This window comes from Sander lucioperca, chromosome 12 (genome assembly GCF_008315115.2).
Source record: "Sander lucioperca isolate FBNREF2018 chromosome 12, SLUC_FBN_1.2, whole genome shotgun sequence".
Taxonomy (NCBI): domain Eukaryota; kingdom Metazoa; phylum Chordata; class Actinopteri; order Perciformes; family Percidae; genus Sander; species Sander lucioperca.
The window spans coordinates 31,506,823-31,527,864 of NC_050184.1; the positions used below are offsets into that span (position 1 = coordinate 31,506,823).

Consider the following 21,042-nt stretch of genomic DNA (forward strand, 5'->3'; position numbering starts at 1 on the left):
AGAAACGTGTCCCGTTATTATTATTATTATTATTATTATTATTATTATTATTATTATTATTATTATTATCGTACTGTTTGGTTGTTATATCAATGTGAAGTAAAAAGCACAACATTTCCCTTTCTTTAAATTGCATTAAATATGTATTAACACTGCATGCTTAATTGGCAATGTTCCACAGTTTTGCATTTTTTTTATCCCTCCAAATATGATAATAAGTTAGTTTGGTAACAGTGGACAGTATAGCGTGAAAAGCCATTTTATTTTTTTGATTAGGGCCCAAGCACGAAAATGCCAGGGGCCCATTGATATCCATGAATATTACAATGTGTGGGCTACACTTTATATTGATCAAAATGCGTATCTCATATGCCGCCACCTATACTTTAGCCATGCCGCGTTCATAACTCAGGAATTCTTTGTTTTAGACACTTGTGGAAGGCATCATTGCACTCAGCAGAGTTTCTTTTTTTATTGGTAATGGTTTGCCCCGCCCCCTATACTTTAGCCACCCTCCTTTCATAATTCATGAACCGTTTGTCTTAGTATCTTGTAAGAAGCATCATTGCACTCAGCAGTTTCTTTTTCGTCAGAGACACTTATGGACACAGGAAGTAGTACACATTTCAATATATAATACACAATGTATAATGCCACACACTCCATGCAGGACATACAGTCTGATCATAGACTGCAAAAAAGAATTCATAGTCTGACTAATGTGCACATTGTCTGACACAACCAGCGTCCCACTAGCACCCCCGACATGCGGGGTGGTGCAAGGGCCTGTTCATCACTGCTTGCAGCTTTAATTAACTTTAATTTTTTGTACACAACAAAAAAGTAAATAAATAGCCTACTGTGAGATGACCCTTTATCCATTGGCACATGCATGTTGTGATGAGGTTATAGGGTAAGAAGCCCCTTATAAATGTAAGGTCTCCTGGAGTTTTTTGGTATTTGCTACATTTGCAATCTCACTCAATATTATTATCATCTTATTTTTCTGTGAAGAGCTGATATGCAAAGTAGCCTACATCTCATCATAGATCTTTAATGTGTCATTCTCTTTTTTTTTTTTATCTAGGTAGTTATGTTATAAACCATTTGTTGTTTAGGGAAATTTAATGGTGCAAGCAGATGTTAAGATGTATAAAAAGTACACATAGACCACGTCACTGCAAGGACACTTTAATTTATCAGAAGCAATAAATATTCACATCTCAATTCTCTATTCTTTCAGTACACATAATACATACACAAAGAAAAAAATTGAAATCATTAGATTTAAATGATATCAATAAGTGCACTGACATATTAACTTTTTTTAGGCTTTTAATTTATATAATGGTAACTCATTCTCTCACCTTCAGTCAGAAATAATAAGAAAAGAAAAAGAAGTCAACATTCCTATGGCCAACATCTCCTATCCCTGTCCATCTTTTATATGTACATACTTAGTGGCACTCACATGCACGCACCTGAATACAGAATGGGAGTATTTCATCCCATAGTTATGATAAGAAGCCTATGTATAGTATTATATGTACACTCTGATTTATACAGTACAATCTATTCAATAAGTGCAGATATATTCATGCAAGAAGAGTCAAAAAAGGACACAATAAAAAGAAAAGGCTAGCCAACATATACTTATAAAATCTTCATCCGAGATTTTTGACTCTCTCCAAACCTCATTAAAATCCTTTTGTTGAGGATTTAGATCTTGTTAAACTTCGCCACCTCTGTCTGTAGTTTGTTACATCGACTTCTTTACTTTGTTCTCACCCATTCATCCTCTCCTAAATCAGAATATTTGTAGTTTTCCCTTGGTAATCAATGGCACTGAAGGTAAACAACATCAGCGCTCAATTACATCCTCAAAAATTGCAGTAGCAAAAGGGGTAACACTTACACGAGGCCCACAGAAAAAAAGGGGAAATACATTGTGTACCTGTAGGCTATTTTACATTCTTGACTCTTGTTATGTTTTTGAACAAGAAGCCCTCAGCAGGATGCCATGGCATGGCATCAGAAAATGTAATAAGGGACTTCTAAAAGTGGCAGAAGAGGGAGGATTAGAAGGCCATTTCTGACTTAAGACATCACGTGTGCAAAACCACAAAACCTCATGTAAAAGCGTGCTTCTTGAAAACATAGAAAACACATACAATGACTAAATCTGATGACTGCGAGGAAGTGAGCACAGGTGCCCTATATAATTATGAGGGAATCTTTTCAATTTCCACAACCATGTTTAAGCTTTTTTCCAATACTGGGAGCCTCATAAATATATAAATATATATATATAAAATGAAACATTAAATCAGATCCATTCTTTAAGTTCAAATTTTGTTAGACATCCCACTTGAGAATATGTGCCCCTGTTTGCTCACATCAAACAACACATAAAGGAGGAATATTGTTGGTGTTCAAATCATTTTGAACAAAACTAAACCTCATTCATTATTTTTCCACAACCAATAATACTAATTATTAAAAAGATGAACTCAATAGAAAGCATGGTACTACGGAATAAATCAGATTTCACATATTGGAACACCCTCTATTGGTTATGGCAAACTGAGAGAATTTATATGTGCATATAGTCTCTATAACCATGTACAAACATCAGCTGATATAATTAATCATTGATCAAAACAATTATCTTACAATATTCATCATACTCATAGCAGGTATATTATAATATCGATAAAACAGCAAGAAGCTTCAGAAACATTCAAAATATATTATTGATTGTATCATTAATTTCCCATACCCAACAAGGAATGCATTAGAAAGCCAGGTGGCTCCTGTTGACATGTAAAAGACCATTAAGCAAAAGACTGTCAGGAAACCGTGCACTGGTTTTAGAAGTTTAAGACAAAGCAACATATCTGAGGTCTTCTTTAGAAAAAATGATGCCTGTCAGCAAAGCGGAACCTGCAAAAATGGACAGAGACATTATGAAGCCAAGTAAATTATTGCAAAGTCAAGGGACATTTTTTTGCAACTCTCTTCCATTTTTAATGCCAAACTCCACTGGAATGCATTTGATGGTTTAGTCATTATTTACATCCCCATGTTAGCAGCTGAATAAATATGGTCTCCGTTTTTTTTTCCAGTGTCATATTATCACATCTTGGTACTGTACATGTAAATAGTCTCATACAGACTTCAACTAGACTTCAAACTTCAAATTAAAACTGAGGCAATATATCAACATATAGATTTAGTTTCATCTTAAATTATATGGCTATAGACTTTTTTGATATTGTGTGTGGAGTGTTTATTCATATGGCTGTGCATATGTGTTTGTTTCTGTGTGCAGGTTTCAAAGCTGTATGCACATGCTATTTAACTCTAGCTGTGCTGTTTATCTCCACCTACATATGTGGGAAACGGAGGTGAAAGTAACAGAGACGAAGCAAACTGCGTTTCTTCTTGTCACTAGCGCTGCTGCTGTTGGTTTCTGTCCTGGCAGACTTAGTCCTAGACCTAGCTCTGCCAACCTCTTCCACTTTATCATCGGACCTCTGACCCCTCGGGCCCCACATCCTGCTCACACCACGGTACTTATCCGGTTGATAGGTTTGGATTTCGAGCTGCCCCCTGTACCTGTTGCTCCAGCCCCCGTCACCTGCGGCCCCTGCTGAGGCTGCCCGGGGTGCTGGGGGGGGAGAGGGGAGAGAGGTGTAAGCGGGGTAAGGGGGGACAAAGGGGGGGGTAAAGGGGAGTGTGGTGGGGGAGGGGGGATAGAAGAAAGAGGAGGGTACTGGGGCAGATACTGGCCGCCGGCTGCTGCGTGATGCGCGTTGATGGAGGCGGATGGTAGGTTGTGGGGCAGAGTGCCGAATATAAAATGTGTTTGGTGGGTTGAGTGGCTGGCTGGGTGTGGTGTGTGCACGTGTCCGGGGTGGGTTTGGGAGTGTGCGTGGGGGTGCGGGTGGGAGAGAGACATGGTTAGTGGAAGTTTGGTACCAGGGACGCCGACCCCTCTGATAGAGTGTGTAGGCTGCGCATGGTACAGGGCGAACTGTGGGTTCTGGGAATGTTGGGAGAGAGGAGAAAGGGGGGGGGGACATCCCACCACCATGTTGGCGTAACGACCCGGAAGCCCATGCTGGGAGAGCTGGGAGAGATGGGCCAGCTGCGGGTGCTGGCCGTGTGGGGGGCCGAGCGGTGGACGACAGGGTAGCGGGCCTCTCTGTATGGTATGAGGGGGCACCCCTTGCAAAGGAGGAGGGACAGTTTGGACGTGGTAGCGATGGTGATGGTAGTAAGGTGGTGGAGGCTGCACGGTGCCCATGTGACAGTACTGTGCGTGCAGCGCCTGGATCTTGGAAGGCCCCCCGTCCAACTGGCACAGCGATGAAGGGGAGTGAGGAGGGGGCCCTCCCGTAGTCGGTGGGGGTACAGGTGCGGGGTAGGGTGGCCCCGGTGGAATAAGGGGCCCTGGTGGTTTGGCACGCTTGCTGCCGAATAGGGAGCCCAGGAAGGAGCCGCTGTTGTTGTTGCTGCTCCCCCCAGGGCCGCTCCCCGCTCCTGCTCTCTCTACACTGCTGGAGACTCCCCCAACTCCTGTCCCAGCAGTGGTATGTTGCTGCCCCGGCCCACCCCCCACCCCCGATCCGGGGCTCAGGATGGGGCGGTGAGGCCGGAAGTCTTCTGTTGTGTAGCAGCCAGGTACCACGCCTGGCACTTGATAGCGCTGGTGAGGCTGTGGGCTGCTAATGATAGAGCCCTGGGAGGATAAAACATCATCATGTTTTAGAAAAATCACTGAAGGATTGCACTAAAGCCACACTTACTGTACATCACCGCACACAGGACATATTTGTATCTGGAGGTGAAGGACATGCTTGGGCAAGAATGAACACACACTGCCATGCAAAGGGAAGGACAGGTACATGTGGAAACACGCACATGCATGTACACGGTCACACCCTCTATATGTACACTGTACACACACTGAGCGTGCTCGCGAAGATGAAGCACCAGTAAGGGGAAATGTAGGTCTATTAAAGGTAACAGGTCAACATCTAGTCTTTAGAGACTTACTTCCATGGTACTGTCCAGAGAACCAACACTGTTCCTGCGACCACGTTTCCCTGCACCCCACCAGGAAGAGTCAGGTTAGCAAAGAGTGGAAGATCGGAAAGTTTGTTCACATGTGTGTGTCAGTGTGGAAGAGGAACGTGATGTAGTAATAGAGACAGAAAACAAAATCATTGTAAAAGCTGTGCTACCCAATTCAACCCAGCTGACTGGAAAGAAATGGAATTGAACCCCGCCTCTGAGGCGTTGTTTTCTCACCTGTGTCCGATAGGTCCCTGAGAGATGAGCTGAGTGCCGTGCGTTTGAGACCCTCACCCACTGAGCAGTTGTCATCAAAACTTGTCCTTCCCATGGTGCCATTCACAACATCGCTCTTCACACCTACGCCTCCAACCACACCTCCAGTGAGTAAGCTGGGCCGCATCACACCTTTCTGTTTCTCCAACTCCGCTGTAAATTAACACAAAGGGTACAGGGGAATTTAAAATGAGGGGGGAGACCTGGTGCCACCAGCACTCCATTTCTTGATCAAATGTGCCATTGTTAAAAGCTGTACAATCATTCCACCCACTAAAGTTATAGTTCACAGTAATGGCCAGTAGATGGGGTACTTACATTCCACTCTATATTTCTCCATCTCTTGCACTTCAGCAATACTCTCCCTGAGGTCACTAACGAAGCGGGTGCGGTCTTGCTGACTGGGTGCCATAAAGACAATGAGAACCTTCATCTCTCCGCCTAGGACTGCTGAGGTCAGGCGGATACCGTGAGGGTAGTCTAAGAGATGCAAAAAGAGAGAAATAAAATACTTAATAATCATAGAGGGTTAATTAGGAGCAGTTAAGAGCGTGAAAAGGAAAAAAGGGCTTCTTACACGAGTTCTGGAACATGTGTACTTGCATCTCAACCAAAGGGAAAGATTGTCTGAAACTATAAGTCACTGAGGTTTTCTTCTTCTGGAAGATTTTGGTCACCTGATGGGACAGATAGATGGGATTTTTTTTATGGGATTTTTTTTAAAGGGTCTTTTAAATGGAATAGATTTTATTGTCTGCCATGTCTTAAAAAGTAATGAATGGGAGTCTTACCACCAGAAGGTCATTAAAGAGGAAGACCTCTCGTTGGTGCACTCCTGTCCTCTGAGGTCTGTTGGGGTCAGGGACCTCATATAGCTGGCAGCAACACACCAGTCTACGATGGGGAAGGGACAGCACCTATACAGACAAATACAGTACAAATGAATAAACTTTTAACTAGTAGTGGCAACATATTACAAAGTCCTGTATTTTGCTCACAGGCTTCTTGCCCACAATGACTCTCTCCACTGCTTGCACTTGGGACACGTGGTCATCATTGGTCCGTAGCTCCCATTTCTGTATCCGTTGGTAGATCCCAACTAGCAGGTCCCTGGGTATATCCTGACCATTGTCTACGCCTTGGGTGGAGACAGGGAAAGGGAGGGTTTTAGGAAATGATGTTCATTAAAACTGCATAAATCACTAAATGATACAGCGTATCTGATGCAGAAAGTCTTGTGACATGTATCGCTTTCACACACAAGAGGCAGCAAGTTTTTCAAAGCTGACAAAAAATAAACACCACTCAAAGTCCAACTGAAATCACATTTAGTCACCCCTGTTTCTAGTTTTAAAAAAAGTGTTTTTAAATGTATTGTTAATGGTTTCTTATTATGAAAAGGAAGAAAAAGTTTTTTTTGGGAAATATTAGAAATACTCATTAGAAGGCTGGAGGGCCGTATTGGTGTCTGTGTCTGTTCAGCATTGTATGAAAGAAGAGACAAAGTAAACTATATTGCGCTTTAGCCTTCATGTCATGGGCAGACAGCATGTTGATGTGATATGAAAGAGATAAGGACCACATCAGACCAAACATGTTGTTTAATGCAGTGTTTCTCAAGTGGGGGTACGCGTGGGGCTACGTAAAATTTCTTTTAAATGTTAAAAAATATATATCAGTCATACATAATTACTAAAATACTCTAATAATGAATACATTTTTTTTTTTAAATAGCATTTAAGTGTTTTTTTGTACCTGTTTAAAAAGGCTGTTTTTCCCTACCAAAAATGTTTTGCAGTGGTAGGGGGATACTACTGAAAAAATATTTTGAAGCGGGTACATTATTGCAAAAAGTTTAAGAACCACTGGTTTAATGTGCTGCTGCTGAGCCGTTATTTAGCTATCTAGCCTGCAAACTGACAGTGCACTTTTCCACAGTTAATGTTTGTTCGGATGCCGTTCAACAAGCTAAAGGGGTTGAGAAGACGTGTGGTCATGTTTGTAAGTTAAATAAGAACAACACCATAGCAGTAAGACTAATGGGGATTGTTGTTCTGACGCTGTGGCTCTTGTGTTGTGTGGCAGGCTGCTGTCTTGCTCAGTGTGAGTTAATTTGCTCTATCAAAATAAGGTATCCATCTACGTAGATAGTAAGTACGTAGTAGCAAAACTAGAGGGCGCCATCATGAAACAAAAACAAAAATCCCTTTTGGTTTCTATGATATGTATGCTGTAACAGACAAATAATGCAATTTAATTTCTGTTGGACTTCAAACACTCCTTTTTACTAATCTAATGCACACCAACATGTTTTAAAATGTTTTGTCCAGTTGTTGCTCATAGTGTCCATAAAGACAACATGTTGGAAAGACATCATTAACTACTTTTACTGCCTAATATGTGTTGTGTATCAAGGGTATGTGTCTTTTCTGTTCTGTCCGCACCTCTCAAATTCTTGATGAAATCCTCTAGTTTCATCTTCCTCTCAGCTTTGATGTTGGGACTGTACATATCTGTGTTGAGGAGGATGATGGCAAAGGCCAAGATGAAGATTGTGTCCGGGTTCTGGAACTGCCGAATCAGCGTTGGATTACACACACAGTATCTCTGACTGCATAAGGGACAGAAACAACATGTTTGAAACAACATATTCAAACATTTACATTGCAGCCATAGCTGACCCTAACCCTAACCCTCATCCAAAACATACAAACCTAAAAGCCTCTATGAGCCGCTCCACTTTTTGGGCTTCTCCTTGAACTTTAATCTGAGCCTGGAACTTCCTGAGAGCGTCATCCAGGTCCATTCCTGAGAAGTCCATCTCATCCACCACACAGCTGAAACACACACAGCAGAGGTCACAGTCTAACCTCTCCTACCGCACACCTGGAAACTCAGTAACATTCTCCAAGTCACATATTATTACATACCATGTCTGTGTGTGTGGGGATGGGATTGGGTTTACCTCAAGGTTGCATCCATTCAGACTTCTAATATGTGAGCTGAAATGTGGTGTGCACTCGTGCTGATCTGAGTTTGAACTAACTTTAAGTGTTTCTCCCTTCTGAAGATACAGATATACAGTTCATTCAACTGGATCTTTTTTAAATGTTTGTCTTACATTTTCTGATCTATGACAACTGTCCTTCTAAAACGAAAACCCTGCTCATGACCTCTTCTGTGCTTTCTATTCCCATACTCACTCTAAAACATCTTTGTTGAATTGTTTCTGTCGGTTTCCCAGGAACTCTCCAATCATCTGCCTGCTGAGGCCCTTCCTCTCCAGGATGAAGCGAGCAATCCCAACTGGAGTGTCCGATACAAAACCTCTCTCTATCAGGTACTGGATCCCTTTCTCTGGCTTCCTATAGTCAACGAAAAAGAACTTTCTCACTACAACTTCACCAGTTTAATTGTATGATCACCATAAAAATGGTCTCTCATTGGCACTTCTGTATATTTTATACTACAAGCATCTTACTTGTTGAAGAGGTTGAGACCTATGCGGTACTGGCGTCTCTGCACCACGTCACTGTTGAAGGGCGGCGAGTCCCAGCTATGGCGGCTTTCTCTCTGGTAGGTCTGCTTTCCCAGAGGTGGCAGAGGCTCCCGCAGGCTGTCCTGAGACGAGGAGCCGGAGCTGCAGTTGACTGTCTCGTTGGAGTTGGTGGTGGAATTGAGTGAGTCGTTGTCTCCGTCCGAGCAGCACGGCTGCTCCAGACCACCAGGGGGCAGAGCTGTGGAGGAGGAGGAGGACAGAGGGGTGGTGGGGGGCTGCTGGGGGGAGGACGATGACGACGGCGTGTCAGGGTACTGATGGTGGTGGATAGGGTGGTGGTGATGGTGGTGGAGTGCAGCCACCTGATGAGGGATGTGTGTGGGTATGGGTCGGCCAGGGGCCCGGGTCTGACCCTGGGCCGCTGCTGTGGAGGTAGGGCGGGTGCCTGTGTTGGGGGAGTGTTTTAGGGTTCCCTGAGGGGAGCCAGCCCCTACCCCAGGCTCCTGCTCATAGACCAGCTGTCTGCTCAGAGAGCCACGATCTGAGCGGTCACTCGTGTCCACTGAGCTGTCACTGGGCGGCTCAATAGTGAGGAGAGGCAGATGTGCACCCCTTAGACGGTAGTCCCTGCACTCGGTACACGGGGTGCTGCGCCGACTGTTACTGCTGCCCCCTCCCTCAGTATCCCTGCTGTCCTCGCGCCCTCCGACACCACCACCGGGGCCCCAGTACTCTGTGTCTGTGCTGCTGGGTGCCCGATCTAGGGACAGTGGGGATGACGGAATGCCATCATCCATGTAAAGGGTGACATCACTGTACGAGGTGGCGGTACTGTCGCCATGCATACTGAGTCCTCCCCCAGCTCCCCTGGCTCGTTCTCCCAAACCTCTTTGGGAGGAGGGGTTGCTGCTGCTGCTCCACACACACTCCCCAAAGTCTTCACTAATCCCTCCTCCCTCCCTGCTGCCCTCCTGGGAGTCATCGCGACCCGCGCGGCAGGTAAGGGCGTCGTCTATGGAGTCAGCTAGGGACTTGACCTGGAGGGAACACAAAGTGGGGTAGGAGTTCAGCATCCCTCTTGTCAGAAAGTAGAAGTTGTTATTATAGTAAATTTGTTACAGATCTTAAACATAAAATTCAATGTCTACAGCATGCTTTGAGGGTCTAAGGCTGTGGTAAACCAGACAAGATCAGATATGTCTTTTAGTTTTGCTTTGTCTAGTTGATTGACGAGTTGTTAAAGTTTTACTAATCTTCTTTGAGTGTTTCTTCCGGTCACTGTAAAGACCTTTGATACTTTCATGTCATAAAGAGTAATATAAATAAATGAACACCATTACCTGTTTGGAGAAGGAGTCCTCTAAGTGGGTGTAGTCTCCTGGGCGTTCTGGGATGGGGGAATGAGGAGGCCCTATGGCCACATTGTGGGTGAAGTTCGTCTGTGTCTGGGCCTGCTGCTGAGGCTGTCGCTCATCAAAGGAATACTGCAGTCTCATGTTGGACAGGATGATGCGGCGTGTCATGCGGCTCTCCGATGCCGAGCTTCTGAGGCGCTCAAAGTTCTTGTTCATGCGATACTGTCTGAAAGCCGTCTGAATGGTCCTAGCTGCTCTGCGACTTACAAAGGAGCCACCGTACTTTCTCTCCAGCATCTCCACCTGGCAAAAAGTGGGAAAAAGAAGAACAAAGAAGACAGATTAATGAAAGGAATCCATCACCTACATAATGTTTGCTAGTGCCCGTGGCTTCTAGGAAACACCAAAGAACACAAACATTTGCAACACAAGTTATCTGACAACAGTATCCTCAGCATTGATACCTTCTTATCCTGCAGATCGGTTGAGAGTTCATAGCTGTCTGAAAGCGCCTTGCATCTCTTGTTCTCCTCTTCCTCTTGCTTGCGGAGGGCCAGACTCGCAGGTTGGTGGCGAGTTCGCAGTGCCCAGGCCAAGCTGGCTGAACTGGAGGCCGACACGCACGAAGGGTCCCTGGATGCGGAGGGTGCGCTGCTGGTGCTGCTGTCAGTGTAGCGCTCTGAGCCGCGCAGGTAAGATGTCTGGCTGAATGAGCTGTCTTTGTGGGTGCCCGTCTCTGGACACTGGGAATCCCCCTCCACACTACAGGAGAGAATGAGCAGAAGCTTTTAGAATAATTCACTGACAAAATATTACACAAAACACTTTGAAGTGTGTTAAGTGCAAAATATAGACAGCGTCACTAAATTATGTGGAATAGTAATGAAGAGCTTACATAAAAGGACTTACGTGTAAAGTTTAGAGCGGCGAGGAGTTAACCATCTCTTAGTGGAACTCATGGTGAACTTATATCACTTGTTAATTCCAATTGCAAAGCCTGAGATCTGACAACATTCCTTATCTACATTGTGAGATGATGATGCAATAGACAAAAAGATCTCTACCCTATATCTCCTTCCTTTATTGAGTCACAAGGATGAGTTAATATACTACTACATTTAGCCAAGCCTACTAGTGTTTATGCAATGCCTTTGTCTGCTTCTAACTTTCTTGCTCCCTCTTTCAGTCTCCGTCTTGCTCTCAGTGTATCATTGTCTGACAAACACAACAGTGATAGCACATTTTGAGGAAGCATCAACCACTGAAACACACTCCTCCACTGCCGCGTACGAGCGACACCATACTGACAGGAAAGACCAGGTTGTTATGTTAGTAGCAGGTGTAAAACAGGCACTTCAGCACACCGTGAGATATCGTGAGACAAAACACATGACAAAGCACATCTCCTCCCTCTCACTCAAGTCCGTTACACAAAAGTAAAAGCAAGCAGCTAAGATTTGCAACCAAATCACCAACAAAGTTTAGCTGGATTCAAATGGAAACAATCCTATTTGCAGTCAGCAAAACAAAAACCACACAACTTATCAGGGTTCAAGTAAGTCCAAAGATCCTCCAGTGTCCTGTTGCGCACGTTTGCCCAGACAAAATCCACCCCAAGTCAATAAGTCAGTCTGTGTTTGGGAGAACATCTACAGTCACATTCTCCTGCCTACATTTCCTCTTTGTGTTAGCCACACCCCCTTCTGTCAGCAGTTCCATAACCAGGCAGAGAGTTAGTGAAGAGCCAGGGGTCAGGGATGTGTGGAAGCATTACATTCAGCACATGAAATCAGATCAAAATGCAAATCTTGAATTGCTTATGTGGTTTCTACCTTTTGCATAGTTTAGGCTCTATATCACACATTAATGCAGATGACAAAAGGGACTGAAATGGTGCCTTGTTGACTGTAACCATTTTTGCTTTGAGTGGGTCAGCTAATGTCCTCCTCCCTCCCTCATTGTGTTCTCACTGTTCCACTGGATTGCAGACACTTCCTGTGTTGGTGTTTAGTTGGTAAAAACAGGACAAGAAGGAAAAGGCTTCTCAGGGAACAAGGAAATGACTTGTAGGTATTTTCATTTGTTAGTTTGGATCTTGTAGGTGTTGCTGAAACACACTACATGTCAGTTCCTATACTAAAACTCTAAGAGAATCTTTGGAGTGGACAGAAGGGGAAACGTTGTACAATGCAGCCTTACAGCAGGACATCCTGTGCTTTCAAGCAACACTTGCTAAATTATCGCTGAGTCCAACAGCAACGCTGAGGACAACTCCATTACGTTGCATAACACAAGAGTCATGCAAAAGCCAACTGATAAATAGACACAAGTCTGACATCTACAGGAAAACACATATCACCGCAGCTAAGCTAAGTTGTAAATATTCAACAGCATCTCCACATATTTCTGTTTACATGGAATTCATCACAACATTAACAAGCTGTGCTTTGTTTCTATTTTGAGCAAATTAATTATGAGCAACAAGTTGTTCAATCAACTCCAATCTCATCTTGAAAAGTGTTTTTTTTCCCTCTCTTTGCGGCATCATTTATCATTCCTCCTCTGCTCCTTAAATAGAGAAACTGAGAAGCGGGAGGGGGTTGCTTGGTGACGGTTGCTGTGGGACCGTTGTGGGCGGTGAGGCAGTTGTTAGGATGAGAAGCGTAGTTGCTATGGCAATGTATTGACTGTTATCACCATTGATGTGGGTGTTGAAGATGCTCCACAGGTTGTGAATGACAGTCTGCATAATAGTCATCTTGAAAAAGAATAGAATAACAGAATATATCTGCGCAGTGAACCATGCAAATACAGCATTGTCTCAACATGTTAGTTTATTAAAAATGGAATCCTGAATTAATCATTTACTTTTAGTACCCATTTAGCCATTGTCTAAACTGTATGAATAGAAAGTTTGGTCTTCTTCAGAGCTGCTTAAAACTGCTCCTTTTAAGGAATGGAAACTAGCCACATGAGTGCCTCTGCATAGTGCCAACAGGTAGACATAAGCAGGGACTCAGCTTCACTGTAACTTCCTGCTGTGTACATCAGCAGGAGCAGATGGCATTTTCATTTAACTGAGTGACAGAAACCTAAAATACATGCAACACGACATTAGGGAGTCACTCTCATTAATTTGTCTCTGAATATTCTCAGCTGTCCCTTGGATTGATTTTAAACCTCCATAATAATCGTTATAAACTTCAGCTGTCATCTGTTCACATCTCATGAAGAAGGAAAATCTAAATACTTCAGACAAGATGGAGATTTTCTGCAGCTGACACCAAAGAAATCAACTGTATGCGTTATTTGACAGTATCCACCGTGGTTTTCATCTCCGCAGTCTATACGCAGCAAGATCTGTGCATATGTCACAGATTTGAATTTCTTCTTTTGAGCTTCAGGAGGAAGATTTTCAAGTTGAGGAATGCCAATTAAAACTCTTCAAGTTTGGTGAAGTATTTTAAATAAAAAATCAATTCTGTTTCAGCATTGATTTTTGTCGTCTTCCCCTGTGCGAGGCCTTGCAAACCGCCTTCACGTGTGCATGCATTAAACAAGACTATCATTTGGTTTTGCCCGCAGCGAGAGCCAGGCGGTAATATGCAGTGAGAGACAAGGTGAGGATGACATACACAAGTAAAAAGTTTGTTGTATAAAACATGAGTGTGGTCATATCGCAGCTGGCATCTGCACCTCATTACTTATGTAAGAAAGCCTGTATTCCTGTTACAGTGCCAAAGAGAGGTTCTCTCTCGAGGCTCCCTCATAAAGACCAGCCCAGAGTTTCACTACCTCCAACCATTTAATTGGAGCTGAAACAGATGGTTGGAAAATAATAAACAGGAAAGTGATCGCTGATAGTGTTATGAGAATAAAAGACGTGGGCAAAAATTGACAAGAGCTCCAGTGAGAGAAAATGAAAAGTGAATGGGGGTTTGCGCAATGAAGTAAAATGTCAACTGCAGTCCCCTGCCTCCTGTCCCTCGCTCATATAATATTGATGTGCTGACGGTGCGTGTATGTGTGTGTATGAAAGAGCATGGTGTGTGCATCGAACCCGCAGCCAGACAAGGAGGCTGGGGGATTAATCTCTCATGCCTGCCTGCCATGGAGGAGCCAATAATTGCATTGATCTGTTTGTTGACTCATTTCCACTTGAGCATTGACTCAGTTTAGTTATCTCATATCCTCTCTAATCTCTTCATCTTAAACTTTTGTGTCAATTCTGCCATTTGTTCCAAAGCTTACCAGCCAATATAAATAACACCTGTGACACAAATGTGGACTATGAATGATTAAAGGAGCAGAAAGGCCTACAGCAAGATCTCTGCTAACTACTTTGGTGATGTGATATTTACAATCAATGTCAGGGCTTAAAGAGATAAAAAGAGATGTAAGTAATGTTTTCCATCATGAAAATGAATCTACCAGCGGAACAATCTGTATTCTTTTTGTCACATGTGATACCATTCTTTCAAATGGCCAAACTGAAAAGAAACAATCAAATCATTCATGGGTCAGATTGGAGCATTCCTCCACCGCCAACACTCTTCTGCCACTTCGCTGTAAACTTCCCATCACACACACACACACACACACACATTTTTTGTGACCCAGATCCTCTGGTTCAAAGCTCAAAAAGGCTCTGTGGTTTTGTCAGCAAAGAATGCCACTTCATGTTGAATCCAGTTAGTGAAAAAAAGAGATAAAAAGCCTTGTACAACTGTACTGTTTGCAGGGCTACAGAGTGATGTAGCTGAGAAAAAGTCTTTTGTAAGCATACATTTATCAGATAATCTCTGGCACACAGAGCATGAAGGAATGATAAAGTCTTGTCTAAACAGGCGGGTAGACAAAGTATTTAGAAAGTTACTTCTCCTTTCTCTGCGCACTGATAATTTGTCTGTGTCTGACATCCACTATTTTTGAGAACGTTCCCAGTGCATAATCTTGACATTTTTTGACCGATTCACTTCCAGGTTTTTGTCTGTCCTCTCCAGAGCTTGTTCTCGCGTAGTTTACAAATCCTCCTAATTCAAACTATTATGACAAACATTTTCCAAGAAGCAATTTGTTATTTGTTGTACTTCTGTATGCTGTGCATGTATTGTAGTGACATCCATGACAGTTATGGCTGACACATCCAGACTTTAAAAGGTATGTGATCTGTCATCTGAACAGCATGTACGCTCTGTCACTCACTCACACACACACACACACACACACACACACACACACACACACACACACACACACACACACACACACACACACACACACACACACACACACACACACACACACACACACACACACACACACACACACACACACGTACCTCTCCAGTTATGTGTCAGTTTCTTCACAAAACATTTCTTTCTTTTAAAAACATATGACACACAGACTGGTGATCTACAGCACAAACCGCATGTCATAGACACTACATCACTGCAGCGTGGGCCACCATACAAACACATCGGTGTAACAAGTAATGTCATCTCTCACTGGTGCCAAACTAAATGCTCTTTTGTGACAGTTTGTGAAATAAAAGTGGAAAAAGCTGAGTTCTTACCATGCTGCTACTGTCATAGAAAGGTCCCGCACTAACTGGAGCACCGTAATATAACACTCCCTCTCTCTGACACTCTCACTCTTGCGCGCTTTCATACACACACACACACACACACACACACACACACACACACACACACACACACACACTTCCAAAGTGGCTCATGTTCGCCCTGCAAAGCTGTACAGGCTACATTCTTGACAAGTCTTTTGACAGCTATGAACTTCCCTCCACCCTCCGCCGTGTGCCAGATCACTGACACATGCAGTCACTTTTATTACACAACACCAAACATACCAAAAACACGCCACAGCAACAATAGGAACAGACGAAGAGACACATAGAAGAAGTGCATTCATTTATTGAAAAAAAAAAAAAAAAAATGGAAGGTGAAATATAAGAAATGTTTGTTTGTTTTCTCTTCTGCTTTCATATCCCACTGTAGTGGTTAACCTTGACATCTGTGTTGTTAACATGGATGCAGGTGAAAGTAAGGACACATGGTAACAATTAAGGCCTTTTTATGTTTCTGCGTAGAATCGAAACCCCTGGACCCTACACCGTAGCCTGACGTGCACCTCTTGAAAAACTTTTAACTACACGTCGCTCGGCCGTGGCTTGGTAGCGTTGCATTTCCCCTGACTCATTTCCTGGTTCTCCTTCTCCATAAACAACATCAAATCAAGGAGAGGGTTAACTTTTCCTGCTACAGATTTCCCACCGTGGTCAGAAAACACAGGGGAGACACTTTGTTTCTCTCACTATGACTCTAGAGTCGGTATTCGCTCCGAAGCTAATCGCCGTCACTCTCTCACTTCTCCCTCGCTCTAACACACTCCCCATACACACACACACACACACACACACACACACACACACCGGCTCGACGCACACACCAGCACACAAGTATAAACATCAGGCCACTTACGTAGGCTACGGCGAAAGCTCTGCGTGGAGCCTGCGCAGAACCATAAAACAGCCTTTATGTGTTAAAGCAGCTGAGGCAGACGACACAGCTTTTAGTCGGAAAATGAGACATAATCAATGTGGATGGAATTAACCAGCAGTATTTTTTGAAGATGCACTATAAAACTAATATTGAAAATATTGTCAAATAAGAATCTTCTGTAATATGCAAGTATCATGAACTCTGTGGTTCAGTAGTTCATATTACAGTGTACACAGAAAGTAAATATCCTGAGAAACAACAACCGCAAAAGTTTAAGATTGACCTACAAATGAAAGACACACACACCCACACACCCACACCCACCCCCACCCCCACACCCACACCCACACCCACACAAAATGTTACATTTGGCTAAAAATAAATGTTTAGGTTTTCACCAACTACAGCAATATGCTAATTAGGTTACCAACAATAATAGGGCAGATACTGTGTTCGCTAGGAACGAGCATTATCATTCAACGATCATGTGCACCAAATAATATATAACTGAAAATACAATTTCTATAAGTAATTTCTGCCTGTGGACGAGTGCATTGTGCTCTAGGTGGAGATGAGTAAGGTGGGTGTGTACGAGCAGCATTCCAGCATGACTGAAACAACACAAAGTAATTACAGCAACACATATTTCACCTTCAGACATTTTAAAAAGACAGAAATGAAGTGTCTTCCAAAACTAGAGCTCTTTATTTTGTTCAGAATTAAACCAATATCTTCATGACTAATGTTACTATCAATAAGACTGATTATCAAATGTTAAGGAGTACATCAAATGAGCATGTTAAACAGACCGCATACAATTAATGTCTTTACATCACATAGGAGGCTAGCTTCTCTGACACTGCATGACGGGACTTTAAAGCTATTTGCACAGATAACAAAGGGTGACTACTGAGCACATTCGAACTGACATGGCTCAACTAGTGGATCCAAAATAAGCATGAGAGCGACAGTAATGAGCACGCGATGGTGATGCGTTCTGACATCTTGTTATGGCTCCAAGAAAAGAAATACATAGCAAAGAATACAGAGAGAAGAAAACATCAAAAGATTCTTTAGAATGTAAATGAATGCACAAACCATGTGATACATGAATAAATCAATGATAGCACATATACCAACTGTCACAATGACTACAAGTTTCATGCATTTCTATTAAGTCTTTGCCTTTTTGGTACACAGTGAGATCTCTGTTTTTCTGGCAGCATAAACTGTGATAGTCTTTTCACAGGCAAATGGGCGAGTGAGTCGTTGTGCGGACAGTCACACCTCAGCTCAGCGAGAGGAGGGGCTACTGCAGCCTGAGGCAGCGCAACAGAACTGATGGGCACCCTCATCCTCACCCTCCTCTCTTGGAAAGCAACACGGGACGAGTCAAAACACAGAAAGAAACACAAGAAAGGCAGACAGACAAGACAGAGAGAAAAAGAAAGAGGAGGACTGAGTGAAAAACAGCATGTGACATAAAAAGAAAGCAGAAAGCAAACAGGTGGAAACTAGAAAAGCATAAAGCGGGCTGCATTTCTTAGCTAAAAGAGGGACAGGCATCTTTATTTAAAAAAAAAAAATTGGTTACCATACACTCGAGTATGTGCACATCACACAGCTGTCTAATGCCATTAGATGGCAGTGTTGGAGCATCATGCGCTGATGTGTCTGAGAACAGCATCAGGAGGAGGATAAATGAGGGGAAAGAGAGAAAAGAGGGTGAGAATTCACCAGGGTCACTTGTGACTCAGTCCACCTAGGTCCCATAGCTTATTGAAGATGATGACTGCTATCCTCTTGCTCTCTGTGAAAGAGCTATGTGTTTTTCAAGCCGGTAAAAAGGGACCTAACTCCAGCTATTAGTCACACCTGGGAGTGGTGGAAGACTGAAGCACAGGCGCTTGGATTAAGAGGGGGTGGGGATAGAAAGGTAAAGCAGAGAAGAATGAAATGTAAAGAAAGTGATGGTGACTGTGTGTGAGAGAGAGAGATATCTGGAGGTTCTTACAGGTGACTTGCAAGGCTTCATGTGGAGATTGGAAGAAGTGTTTTTTTTAATTCTTAATGTGCCGTACTCACTGTACTTAGGCCCTGCAGGGGCCCTTACCTGTCCTCCTGCTGTAAGTTTTGGTCAGTAGAGGGGCAGCAGTATTGATGGAGACGGACGAAGCTGTTAACGGTCAGACTGGTGGGGAACAGAGTAGCATAGGCGGCGTTGCCCGCTGGCGTGGGAGTGGTGGGAGCCGAGATGGGCTGCCCTGAGAAAGACAGCGGCCGGACGCTTGACAGGAAGGACCAGAGACGGACGACACACGCATAGAGACATGGAGAAAGCAGAGAAACAGACACACAAACAATCAGCCAGCGGCAAAGCAGAAAGATAGACAAAACAAGAGGGAGAAAGAGGGAGCACTGATTTGAAGCTGCACATTGATAGTGGCAAATCATACAGCGTCAATGGTAGTACAATGAATGGCACATTTAAAAGGAGAAAAGGAAGGTAGATGTGTGACAGACTCTGATGACAGCAAGATGACTATCACCTTCCAGAGATGCATTGTCACAAACGCCGCGGGTTTTGTTGAAATCAACTCCTGGCAGATAGCTTACAGTAGGTGTCTTAAGGTGTAAGAAGAGTTCAGGCCAAGATGAAGAAAGAAAACATCTAAACAATTCTCATAGCCATTATTATTAAACGAGAGTTTTGTGCGAGATACTTCCAACCACTCTCTGATGGATTACATAAAGCTCTTTCAGATTCAGATTTAGATTCAGAGTAACTTTATTAGTCCCCAAGGGGGCAATTCAGTTTTACAACCAACCCATCCATTAAGGGTTAAACTTAAAAGTGCATTAGCACGCAATGTATATAATGTAATGTTATAAAATAAGAAATTAAAATAAACAATAAATAGTACTGCAGCAGTGATACATCCCCCTGTATACAGATGCTTCTCTCTATCCTGTAGCATCCATACATTTACACATGACCCAATCATTACACACACCCACACCCACCCACACCCACAACCACACGCACACACACACACATTTTCACATTCACCTGCCAGTGACGGCTCTATACTGGTCTACTGCGGGGTTCTTCTGTGGATCATCATGGAAATGTGAAACCGCTTTCTGTAATGCATGCAAAAGTTCACATATAACACAAAAGCCTCTCCACTACCCCTCTACTCTGGCAGGAATTAGAGATGTTCCATGTGCAGATGGTGAGTGAGCAGCTGAAGAGTGAGCAGTGGTTGAGATTAGCATGTAAATGGCTGGTTTCTCACTGGGGCCAGCTGCTGTCAAGGACAAGCAGTCCCTGTCATTTTAGCATTGGAAACACTCAGAGACAAGATGCAGTAAAGAGAGTGAGAAAGGAAGTGAGATAATGCATCACTTAAGCAGTTCACTGTAGTTACCCAGCTTGTTTATGGCCAGCTGTGTAAGATGAGGCGACCAAACAGAATTTCAGAATGTGTTATCCACTTGAAAAACAACGTTTGCATCAAAGAAACCTAATTTTATTAGAAGCTATAAGCAATTATGTTGCAGGATACATTTGGTGATTTTCTTATTGTCAATAAAAAGACAAATAAAAATTTGATCCTACTTCTAAAGTGTTGCATGTGTAGCCAAAGTCTCATTTCCGTCTGTGCCGTAGACATTTATTGGTGTCCAAAAACTATTAAAAGAATACCAATTAGCCACATTGTTGCACTGGGTAACATGTTGCTTCATCACCACGAACATGGGCACTGTAGTTTATTTTGAGTCAAACCCACTAACACCCTCCTGCTGACGTAGACACTCACTAAAGTCCCCAACAAATACAGTTTTTACTCCTTCCTGTTTGAGTAATGTCTGCTAAAAATGACAGTGCCCAGCTGTTTTAGGAAATTATTGAGGCTTTTTGGAAATTGAAATGATGTACTTGTGTGAAGTGGCTACATTCAATATCTTTATGTATCAAACAACAATGTGAAAGGGGTTGCTCGTCGTGATGACCCTACAGAGAATTATCACCCGAATCTGCACCTAAAGTGAGTTTTAGTTCATTGTTTAGCTGTCCGGCCAGCAACTTTACTGTTTTAGTTCACTTTCACCGCTCTCATAGAGTCTAAATGCCATGTATATAAATGTGATGTCAGCTTACTAATTGATTGCGGGTTTTGTGTAGATTTGGACTTTTATACGTTTATTCCACTTTGTTTAAACGGCGAAGTGGAGAGGCCTCGTTCACCTGTTTGGAGCTGGCTGGTGAATGTGACGGCCTTGCTGGATACACTGTGTCATTTAC

The 21,042-nt window shown here is 43.2% G+C and overlaps 1 protein-coding gene across 2 annotated transcripts in view; it reads right to left on the reverse strand.

Annotated features, from left to right (window-relative positions):
* Nucleotides 1-1,175: 1,175 nt before the first annotated feature.
* The window catches only part of iqsec2b (IQ motif and Sec7 domain ArfGEF 2b), a 30,032-nt gene continuing 10,165 nt past the window's right edge, over nt 1,176-21,042 (reverse strand). The window contains exons 2-14 of one of the 2 annotated variants that reach the window (XM_031290360.2): nt 10,674-10,971; nt 10,195-10,512; nt 8,837-9,891; nt 8,559-8,720; nt 8,070-8,192; nt 7,800-7,966; nt 6,369-6,493; nt 6,147-6,272; nt 5,933-6,032; nt 5,674-5,835; nt 5,317-5,508; nt 5,062-5,111; nt 1,176-4,744 (exon numbers count right to left, since the gene is read on the reverse strand). In XM_031290360.2, the coding sequence (XP_031146220.2) occupies nt 3,563-4,744; nt 5,062-5,111; nt 5,317-5,508; nt 5,674-5,835; nt 5,933-6,032; nt 6,147-6,272; nt 6,369-6,493; nt 7,800-7,966; nt 8,070-8,192; nt 8,559-8,720; nt 8,837-9,891; nt 10,195-10,512; nt 10,674-10,971 (4,060 nt within the window). In that variant the 3' untranslated portion in view covers nt 1,176-3,562. Of the gene's footprint in view, nt 4,745-5,061; nt 5,112-5,316; nt 5,509-5,673; nt 5,836-5,932; nt 6,033-6,146; nt 6,273-6,353; nt 6,494-7,799; nt 7,967-8,069; nt 8,193-8,558; nt 8,721-8,836; nt 9,892-10,194; nt 10,513-10,673; nt 10,972-21,042 lie in introns of both variants that reach the window. The other variant, XM_031290359.2, reaches the window with a different exon arrangement.